At 33.7% G+C, this 11,538-nt stretch overlaps 1 protein-coding gene across 1 annotated transcript; it reads left to right on the forward strand.

Annotated features, from left to right (window-relative positions):
* LOC107626999 (probable WRKY transcription factor protein 1) lies at positions 455-11,245 on the forward strand. The gene is made up of 7 exons (XM_016329882.1): positions 455-542; positions 7,821-7,953; positions 8,286-8,468; positions 8,584-8,949; positions 9,937-10,194; positions 10,533-10,676; positions 10,849-11,245. Exons 1-7 carry the CDS (start codon positions 455-457, stop codon positions 11,243-11,245), a joined length of 1,569 nt encoding a protein of 522 aa, XP_016185368.1.

The following is an 11,538-nucleotide window of genomic DNA, read 5'->3' on the forward strand; positions in this document are numbered from 1 at the left end:
TACAAGAAGTACCTTCATGAGTCAATAAGGGAGGCAATAGAGTTGGAGCTCTTACAGCTGAAACATGGGTCCATGAATGTAGCTGAATACACCAACAAGTTTGAGGAATTCTATAGGTTCTCGAGAATAGGTCAGGGTGCCCATGAGTCTTGTGAGGGCTCGAAATGCATCAAATACCAAGTAGGAGTGAGGGAAGATATCATGTGTATTGTGGGTCCATTGGAGATTAGGAGATTCTCAGAATTGGAGAATGAGGCAAGAGATGTGGAAGATTGCATTAAGAAGACGACTTTGAGGAGAGTTACTCATGGGGGTACCAGTAGCAGAGGTCATGAAAAGTATTTTCCAGCAAGATGCCAGATCTTTAAAAGGGACGGACATGCCACTTAGCATCCTCATGGTCAAAGAAACTTTCGAAGAAACAACAATGTCCAGTTTCACCGGGTGAAAGGAAATGGTCGATGCTATACTCGTGGACTATTTGGACACATTGCCAAGGATCGCCATCGTGGAAAAAACCAGGATGCGAGTCAGAACCAACAGTAAGGTCATGTATTTGCTATGAATGCCCTATGTGGGAGCCTGAGAAAAGAGGTAGGTGTATAATTGGTTATAAAGTTTTAACTACATTGTGTGATATTGGAACACGACGTTACACATAGCTTGTGACGGAGAGAAAGGTTTGAGAATAAAGGTGTCAAACTTAGTATCAAAAATTTAGGACCAAACTCACTTGTGCCGCATAAAGTATTGCCGCTAGAGCTAATAGAACTTAGGGACATTTTTTGTTGACGTGAGCAAATAACCCAATTCTTAAAGACCAACGAGTCAGAGTAACGATGCGGAAGTACGATGATCTTAACGATGGTGTGAGGTTTTGTACAATTGAGAGCATCAATACATCCTTGTGAACCGACCTATTTTTCCCTTGTAAATTGCATTGGAGTTCTTTATTCCAGAATCCCTCTTGGTGAAGAAATTGAACTTTGCCCAATCCTGTTCTTTGTTTTCACATATCCTCATGCAAATCTTGTACTCCTTGATGTAATCCTGAACGTGCACTGTTAGGTTGAACCACCTTTATTAAAGGGCTTGTAATCCTCTTAAAACCAGTACAAACATATTTAATTCAATTTGACTTATTGTTTCTTCCAAAGACTCTTAGTTTGGAATTCCTTTCTTGAGGTGCACTCTAATTCTCTTTCTGGTGCATTTTCTTATTTTCTACAATCTTGTCTGATTACAACACAATGCATCTTTTCAATTTCTTATGGATACTGTTTGAAATTGATTGCTTTCTTTTGAGCTTGGTATCCCTTCAGATAACTTGAGCTTATTTTGAGATCACATGCAATCCTTAGATGCAACCCTCAATATGTTATTTCCTTAGGACGCGAATTATAAACATGATGGACAAAATTTGTGAGCCTGCGACCTTACGAGGAGTTGTAAAACTTCACTTTTGCAAATGACGTTACCGATGACTGAGTCGACACACAAAGGTGCCCATTGGTGTAAATGTCAGATTATGGGAGAAATTCTTCAAAACATAAAAGAAAGATTAACTACGGCACTAGTGTTTGAATTACTTGAACCCCATAGACCATTAAGGATCTACTGGTACGTTTCATAGAAAAATCTTGGAGTGCGTTCTAATGTAACATCAGGATGTAGTTGTTTATGCATCTCGATAGTAGAGGCCACATGAAGTGAAATCTCTGACTAACGATCAGGAGCCTGTTGTGTTTATGCTTTGTGTTAAAGATGTGGAGCAAGGAGGAACTACCTCCATGGAGATGGATGTAATTACTAAAGGACTACGATTTTACGTTAAGCTATCATCCAGGGATTTCCGTGCTTGACTTTGGTTTTTATATGTAGATTATAGGGTGGTTAATATAACATTTGGTACATGGTGAATTATTGAAGGCAGAAGTAAGTAGAAAAGGAGAAAAATAAGTGAGACTAAATTTAGGCTTGAATTTTTGGCTGAGTTTAACATTTGATTTTAGTTATGATAAGTAGAAATTCATTAGTTGTTTAGTATGTCTAAGGGAGGTTAAATTGTATACATTGATGAAATTTTCAATGAATTGGATAATTAGATGCGGAATAAACGGTATGATGGTATTGTGGACCTTGGGATTTTGTCAAATGAGTAAAGAAAATAGAGAATAGAATATCTTAGGAGTTGGAATGGTTGAGTGTGTTATGAGTGTGATTGAGTGGCATTGATTTTAGTTATGATGATTGAAAATTCATGGGTTGTTTGGTATGTCGAGTTGTAGTGTTGCTCTTAAGGATGAATAACAGGAGTAGGTATTCTAGTTGTTGTTGTTGTTGTTATTGAGGTCCTAGGTAATACAATTATTGAGATTGAGGATTTAATATGATCTTGAGTTAGGCATAAAGATGCTATAAGGCCTTGAGTTATGACTTCATTTTAGGATGAGTGTAAACCCTATTTAGGTCAAGTTGAGGAAGTTCAGAAGTAAGCCTAGGTTTTGTAATCCAATAATGATGTATGACTTGACTGAATAATTGGATTAGAGGTAGTAAGCCTAGGTTTTACAATAGTACATGATAATTGTGAATAGAGGTAGTAGAATAGTGAATAGACGTATCTTTGGCTTGAATACTTGAAGAGTTTAGTGGGTTAAGGTAAGTAAGGATTTCTAAGAAACTAAGTTTAATTGTGGCTGTAAGATTGAATTGCTTCGGGGTAGGTTTTGGAGATGATTACAGGCGTAATTGGATTTGTGTATAGATAGTAATGGATAAATTATTGGTGTTACAAGATAGACTTGAAGAACAATGAATTGAAATGTTGATGTAGTATTGAGGTTGACTGAAGGGAGCTAAGAGTAAGAAGGATGAGTACAACATAAGTTTGAATTCGGTTAAGATATGGCATTATAAATAGGAATAAAGGATGTAAATAGGAAATTGAGTTAACGTGGAGGTATGGAAAGGTGAATAATAAGAGATAGCTTTAAGTTAAGGGAATATTTCATCAAGATGATGGGTTAACCAAATTTTGGGACAAAATTTCTTATTTGGTGGGGAGAATGTAAGAATCGAAAAATAACTAACTGATTAATTAACGTAGAATAATAATAATTTAATTGCCCAAAATAGGATCAAAAATTTAGAATATTAATTATAAAATTTAAATATGATTTTTAGACTCAGTAGATTTTTCTGAGTTGAAAATGTAATTTTCTTCGGAAAATTGTGTAAAAACATTTACCGGTAAATTAACCAGCAGTATCGGCTTAAATTTGTCCGGTACTGTGTAAAAGCAGTAAAAACTATAGAAAAACTTAGGAAAATAATTAAATTTGAAAACCGGACGCTAATTTAAAAGGTTTGGCCCAAAGTTGGGTCAAACAGGTCAAAAACGGTAACGGGTTGGACCGGATCCAAGTTCGGTATATAAGTTCATCAATGAAGGCCATTCAGCCTCATTTATCATCAAACACAGCCATAGCAGCTGCAAGTGAGAAGAGGGGAGATGAGAGAAAAGCACTATTCACATACAACTTCCGGTGGCCACAACTCCAGCTACAGTGCTCCGATTCACGTGTCATCAGTGGCTACGTGAAACTCTCACTGAGTCCCTTAGTTCTATCTAACCTTTATAGGTAAGATTTCAAAAATTTCTCTCCTTTTCTCTGCCCTAAGAGATTCAAATTTTTGGGTTTAGTTGTTGAGTGAAATTTTATGTTTTGGTTGTTACGTACTAACTATTAGTGAGAGATTGTTAGGTTCTATCCCAAATTTCAGTGAATAAGGTAAGGTTTCTCACGCACCCTTGTAAATTGATATATTGTAAAAATTAGATTTTGATTTTTATGAAATATATTATGTTAGTTTGAATATTGGAGCTTGTTGGAGTTGCCTTGGATATTTGGAAGCATTTGGATTAGGATTGGTGATTTGATTTGGTTGGAAGCTTGGTTTGGACTCAATTTTGGTATTTTGCACATATCGGGAATGGGCCAAGGTATGGTTTCAGTTTTCTCTATGTAATATGTAATATTTCTGGACACATAGGCTAGTGGACCATAGGATAGGATTGAAATTGATTGTTGATAATTGTGATGTATGATGATTTTGATGATTTTGATGATTATGGTGGATCATAATGTTGATGTATGATGTGGGATTTGGATAATGATGATTTTGAGGATTGTTAATGAAGGATGAGGTTTGTTGATGTTGATAGAAGATGGTGGAATGATATTTGGTGATGCAAATTGTTGAGATTTGAGTTTAAAAGTAGAATTTGGTGTATGGAATGGGTGATTTTTATGTGTTGCTAAGTTATGGAATGAATAAAAGGTGTATGAATATGATTTAGGTACATTAGGAATATTTTGAATATGTAATTTTGGATTGAGAGTTTGGTAAAATTGAGGTTTAGAGATTTTTGGTAAAAATAGATTTTTGGTGAACTTTGACGGATCATATCTTGAGCTATGGATTTTGAAATTGAATAATTTTTGTATTAAATTAAAGATAATTTATAGAGCTTTAAAATGGTATAGATTTCGTAGAAATCGGATTTTGTACAAAAAGATATGATCGTCAGAAGTTGATATAAAAAATCTGAATTCTTTGATGTTGCAAAATTTGTAATTTCTAGTTTGTGTGCGTACGCACACTGTTGTGCGCACGATCTGAACAGTAGCTATATTTTGACTTGTGCGTATGCACAGTCCTATGCGCATGCACACCCTGTAAATTTTTAAAAACGTGCGTATGCACACACTGGTGCGCACACACACACAGGGAGATACCTACTGTTGAGAGTGATTGCACACTTTGGTGCGCACGCACACGCTGGAAAGTGCATTCTATTGATGGCATTCGCATGTATCTATGCGTGCATTTAAAATGAAAACTTTTATCTTCTGTGCGTACGCAGACTTTGTGAAAATTCTTCTAGGAGTGCGTACACACAACCCTATGCGTACGCACACTGGCCTGTTTTTCAATGAAAACCTTGTTTCTAACTATTTTATCTTCCCGGCAAGCTTGTAAACTTCTGTAACACTTATATAAGATTCTTTAACTTGTTTTTAGACTTTAAAACATAGAGAATATCATAAGTAAGTTAACTAGGTAATTCAGGTAAAAAGTTTAGAAGACGGAGCCTTAGGATTCTGGAGTGCTGAGGGTGGATTAGTTCAGTGAAGTGGTAGAGTACTGTAAAGATGATTGGTATGATGAAATTGTGGAGTTATGGATTTGATGATGCTTGAGACGAGTCTAGGACTCGGAGTGGACTAAATACTAAAAATGATTTCTGAAAACCATTGAATTACTATTTTATACTGAGATTATTGAGATGCTATGCGCCTGGCATGGACGGTAGGTTAATTTCGCCTGTCGAGGACATGGTGGCGGCGTAAGGGCTGTGGTTAGTCCCACTTACATTGGGATGTGAATTCCGTGGCAAGAGTATCCCACTCACATTCTTTCGGAATCACAAGAGTGTGCAAGCACTATATCCTGGACTGTATTCCGGGCACGATATCTCAGGGGTTCCCATTCTGAGATCGAAAGGCGACATCTCCATGGAGATGTATCGGGTTGGCAGTTGAACCGACAATGTGATATCACAGCCAAATATGACAGGCATTCATCATGTGCATCTTCTATCTGCTTTGCCGACTTGAATTGTTTGCCTAATTGTATAACATGATTAATTGCTTCTTGAATTTCTTGATATACATGCTATACTTGTGCTTTACTTGCATTGTTATTACTCGTATTTTCTACTGGGATTGAGAAGGATCAGAAGGCGGTGGTGGTGGGATCGCATGGCGGTTAGGCTGGTGAAGGCTGGGGGACAGCGGTGTATCTGTTAGTTTAGAAATCCCTTAATATAGAATACCTCATTTTATTATGGTTTTAAAGTTATGGTTTTAATTTTAGTTATGCTTTAAGTTGAATCTTGTATGGATATGTGGTTCTAGGATTGTCTCTAGCATCTCGGAGTCTTATATCTTACATTACTGGGCACTGTTACCATACTGAGAACCTTCGGTTCTCATTCTATACTCTATTGTTATTTTTCAGATGCAGGTCGCAACCCACCTCGGTAAGTTGCTTGATGGTGACAGAGCAGAGGACCTGTATCCTATTTTGGAGTCTTTTGGTTATTTTGATTAGTTCTCTAACTTTTGTAATTACATTACCTTAGAGGCTTACTTTGAGAGAGATATAATGTTTTAACTTTCAAAATTCTGTATTTCTGTACATACTAGCCAGTTTAAACTCCGGGGATGCGGCTAGTTCTTTATGACTATTCTACTTATATATCTATATATGCCTTGATATCTCGTATCTATATCTTGTGCCTCATTTTGTGTAGCTTCGTATGAACGTTTGCGCTTTGTAAGTCTGTTTTTGAGCTTATTTCTTCATCAGGATTCTAGAATTATTATTTCTTATATATATATAAGCCTTAGGATTATTGTAACCTTTGATTAACCTTTACTTTACGGCATGAGGTAAGGCTTAGCGTAATTAGGGTGTTACAGTATGAATAGATTGTGAAACTTTAATTGAATAACGCAAATATGTAATAATAAATACTTCAAAAGAAATGTCTTTAACTGGATGTATAAATCAATCTAAAGACAAAAATATTTTCATTGTATATGTAATTATATTCATGGGGTATGTTCAAATACGTGGTGGAATAGCACTAAAAAGTATCAAATTAATTAAAGAAAAAAATTATGTCTCTTCTATGTAGAAAATATTTTTATTCCTCATTCTTTTTCCATCTAGATACTATCTATTTCTTTTTCTGAAATTTTAAATTTGATTAACAATATTATTTTATGAAAAAAATTTTCAATCCTTAAAAAAATATAAGAATGAATCATTAAATAAAATAATAGATGCTACACTGAACAAAACCAAAGGGACGAGTGTGTTTTACAGTCAATGTGCTTCTTGTAACCTGCTTAGGAGTATTCATGGATTGGATCTGATCCGCAGATATGCAGTATTTATCTGCATCTAATTTGAAATTTTTGGATATTATCCAATTTGCAGATAAATAGGATCAAAATGCGAATTTGAGATATGTATCGGCAGACTCAATTCGCAGATCAACATATCAAATTAATAATTAAAAATATTAATAACAACATATCATATTTCAGTTTTTGATAACCTAGGAACATACATCATCACTGTTATTACAATAACAACAAAAAAAATTGTAAAAGAATAAAAATTGTAATTTCTAGAGTATCCCTTTCATGTATATTTGCTTTAGTAGCTCCCCTCTCTCTGTTTTTTTTTTTCTTAAGTAGTATAACAAAATTATAACTAAGAGGCACCGATCCGAGAAAAACAAAAAAATAAAGGGAGAGTTGACACAGTGTTGGAAATGTAATAGTATGTCCAAGAATAGAATCATAGGATAGTCGAATCAGTATCAATAATAAAATAATTCAATGGAAGAACATAATACATCATTACTTTCTCCACTATCACCACTGCCACCACCATCTTTATTGTCTATACCCACCACCATCAGTCCATCACCCAAGATTTCAGTTTTTTCAATGATACCTTCTTTGAAAAGTCACTGTCTGGCTTGGTAAACGTTGGAGACTTCGGTCCTTCCTTATATAAGTGGTTAAACATAGCTGAAGAAGATGCCCCATCAACCGAAATGTCAATAAAGCATCCTTTTCCTTCTCTGTCTCCATACGTAGTTATTCTAGAATAATCTGAAGTAGTTGCACAGTCGCAAAATCTAGTCCTTTCTATAATCCCATCCAATCCTGAAGTGGTCATTTCTAACAACAACATCACCAACAAAAGAGTTGCAGGGTCTAAATGTTCAGCAGAATCAAATGTTGGTGGAAATGGAAATTTGATAGGCGATGAACCAGATTATGAAGAAGATAATATTATAACTAGGTAAGAAGAAAAAAAATAATAGTAATAGTACTGAAATAAATAAATAATACAATTAAATTACTATTATTTTCCTTGTTTACTCTTTATAATGGTATACTTTTAGCTGTTATGATTTAGTCTTCCATTTGAAAATTTCCACCACTTTTATTTATTGTTGTAATAGATATTTTTTTAAAAAATATCAAATAATAAAAAAGAAAAAAATTAGTTATAGAAAGAGAGAAGGCCAGGAAAGGGTTCATCATACATAGCATGATGAGTGAGAAATAAAAAACCTTAGAATATGGGAGTCTTTGTACTAATATTTTCTTTTTTGCTCTCTGTTTTCTTAGGTTGAAACTTCGAGCATTGACGATGGCATCGGTTGCTAATACCATGAGCATGAACAACAAAAGGAATAAAAATAATCTTTCGAAAATTACTTACTTGACAGAGAGCGAGTCTAAAAACCTCGAAGATGGTTATAAATGGCGCAAGTACGACAAAAAATCATTCAAAAAGAGCCCTTTCCTAAGGTAATGATCTAACTACCATACTACCGCAGCAAAATCTGCGGTGTTATTTAAAATATTAAATAAAGACACATGAATAACTTTACCTCTAACCATACTAGTATGCCTTCTTTTGTAGAAGCTACTATCGTTGCACTGCAATTGGTTGTAATGCAAAGAAGAGAATGGAGCGGTACGTGGATGATCCCACCCATGTCCTAACCACCTATGTGGGTTTGCACGCTCACGATTTGCCACCAATCCTCACCCCTCTATCAAGATCTTTCAACCTCTACAATAGCTCCACCGTTAGCCCCAAATTTAGCAGAGGAAGCGGTGTACAAAAACTTGTACTTTCAGATGCAAGTGCAGGTGCAAGGAAAAGAAAGCATGCCAATAACATTATTACTAGTGTTAATGTTAGAACTGACAGTGATAGTTGTGTTAATGACATTGGCTCAAATGAGGATATTGGTACCGGACTGCTTGAGGATATTGTTAATTTGTCATCAATAGCACCTCATTATCAACATCATCAACCAACATCTCTATAGCCGAAGAAAGTATAATAAATCTTCTTAGATATTCTCAACAATCTTGTTTAATATTTTAGCCATCTTGAGTATTTTGAAATATGCAAACAATAATTTCAGTATTTTTCCTTTTTTTCTTATCTTTTTCTTTATTGATTATTAGGTAATAAAAAAATATAATGGCAATGTATTATAATCATAGCCATTAATTAGAAATAAGAAAGATAAAAAAGAAATTTTATAAGGTATAAACACTTACATATTAAAAAAAATTGTATATATATATATGATAATAGTTTGAATTTACTATTTAATTATCATAATTATGTATATTTAGGTGTATTTATATTTGAAAAAGGTTAAATCTTTAGATTAAATATTGTGTTTTAAAAGGTAACAAAATTGATGATATTTAATAGCAGCAATTAATGTTAAATTTTGTAAATTATAAGTATTATGAAATAAATTATATATGCCTCATATTTTTATCATTAATTTTTTTGCGTGAAAAACTTAAACTATTGTATATTTTTATTTATTCCTACTTTAAAATAGTCAACATAGTATTGAATGTAGTGTTTCCGAGAAATGGAATTCATGAAAGTATTTGTTAATAAATATAAACTTAAATAAAATTATAGAAATTTTAAATTACTTAATTATTTATAGTCAATTATTTCAATTAATTTTAATCCATGTTTATAAAATAGTCAGATAAATTCCAATCTCAAATGTGATGTCAGAATGACCGTCAAACCAGGCTTAGTCAGCATGTGTACAACCATTAACAATAATTTTAAAACCGCCATAAATATCTATAGCTGGAATTTTCTTTTGGATAGAGATAATTGTTCTTTGCATAATCATTTTATAATGGGAACACTATGTATAATTATATTGGATTTATATATGTATCTTATATCTATATTTTGTAAATTTTCAAAATTGTATACACTTAGTCATGGCATCGAATTAAAGCATCCTCTTCCTTCTCTGTCTCCATACGTAGTTATTCTAGAATCTTCTGAAGTAGTTGCACAGTCACAAAATCCAGTCCTTTCCACAATCCCATCCAATCCTGAGGTGACCGTTTCTAACAATAACATCACCAACAAGAGAGTTGGAGGGCTTAAACATTCAGCAGAATCAATTGTTAGTGGAAATGGAAATCTGAGAGGCGATGAAACAGATGATGAAGAAGATAATATTATAACTAGGTAAGAAGAAAACAAATAATAGTAATAGTAATGAAAAAAACAAATAATACAATTAAATAACTATTATTTTCCTTGTTTACTCTTTCTAATGGTATACTTTTCGCTGTTATGATTTAGTCTTCCATTTGAAAATTTTTACTACTTTTATTTATTGTTGTAACAAATATTTTTTGAAAAATATCAAATAATAAAAGAGAAAAATGAGAAAAAAAAGTAGTTACAGAAAGAGAGAAGGCCAGGAAAGGGTTCATCATACATAGCATGATGAGTGAGAAATAAAAACTTAGAATATGGGGTCTTTGTACTAATATTTTCTTTTTTGCCCTCTGTTTTCTTAGGTTGAAACTTCGAGCATCGACGATAGCATCGGTTGCTGATACCATGAGCATGAACAACAAAAGGAATAAAAATAATCTTTCAAAAATTACTTACTTGACAGAGAGCGAGTCTGAAAACCTCGAAGATGGTTATAAATGGCACAAGTATGGCAAAAAATCACTCAAAAAGAGCCCTTTCCCAAGGTGATGATCTAACTACCATTCTACCGCAGCAAAATCTGCGGTGTTATTTAAAATATTAAATAAAGACACATGAATAGCTTTACCTCTAACAATACTATTGTGTCTTCTTATGCAAGAGCTACTATCGTTGCAGTGCAATTGGTTGCAATGCGAAGAAGAGAGTGGAGCGGTACATGGATGATCCCACCCATGTACTAACCACCTATGTGGGTTTGCATGCTCACAATTTGCCACCAATCTTCCTTCCTCCATCAAGATCTTTCAACTTCTACAATAACTCCACCGTTAGTCCCAACCTTTGTAAAGGAAGCAGTGTAAAAAAATCTGTACTTTCAGATGCAGGTGCAAGTGCAAGGGAAAGAAAGCATGCCAATAACACTATCACTAGTGTTAATGTTAGAACTGACAGTGATAGTTGTGTTAATGACGTTGGCTCGATTGAGGATATTGGTACCGGACTGCTTGAGGATATTGTTAATTTGTCATCAATATCACCTCATTATCAACATTATCAACCAACATCTCTATAGCTGAAGAAAATATAACAAATAAATCTTAGATATTCTCAACAGTGTTGTTTAATATTTAGCCATTTTAAGTATTATGAAATAGGCAAACAATAATTTCAGTATTTTTCCTTTTTGTCTTATCTTTTTCTTTATTGATTGTTAGGCAATAAAAAAAATCTAGTGGCAATGTATTATAATCATAACCATTAATTAGCAATAAAAAACAAAAAAAAAGGAAAGTTTATAAGGTATAAACGCTTACATATTCTATATAATTGTATATATATATGATAATAGTTTGAATTTACTAATAA

This window comes from Arachis ipaensis, chromosome B02 (genome assembly GCF_000816755.2).
Source record: "Arachis ipaensis cultivar K30076 chromosome B02, Araip1.1, whole genome shotgun sequence".
In the NCBI taxonomy this organism is placed as follows: Eukaryota; Viridiplantae; Streptophyta; class Magnoliopsida; order Fabales; family Fabaceae; genus Arachis; species Arachis ipaensis.

Bases quoted from the DNA above. Each gene is read 5' to 3' on its own strand.
- LOC107626999 (XM_016329882.1), top strand. From the start codon at position 455: ATGGTCGATGCTATACTCGTGGACTATTTGGACACATTGCCAAGGATC. The intron at 8,469-8,583 runs GTAATGATCTAA...CTTCTTTTGTAG, and splicing joins AAAAAGAGCCCTTTCCTAAG to AAGCTACTATCGTTGCACTG. The intron at 10,677-10,848 runs GTATGGCAAAAA...CTATCGTTGCAG, and splicing joins GATGGTTATAAATGGCACAA to TGCAATTGGTTGCAATGCGA.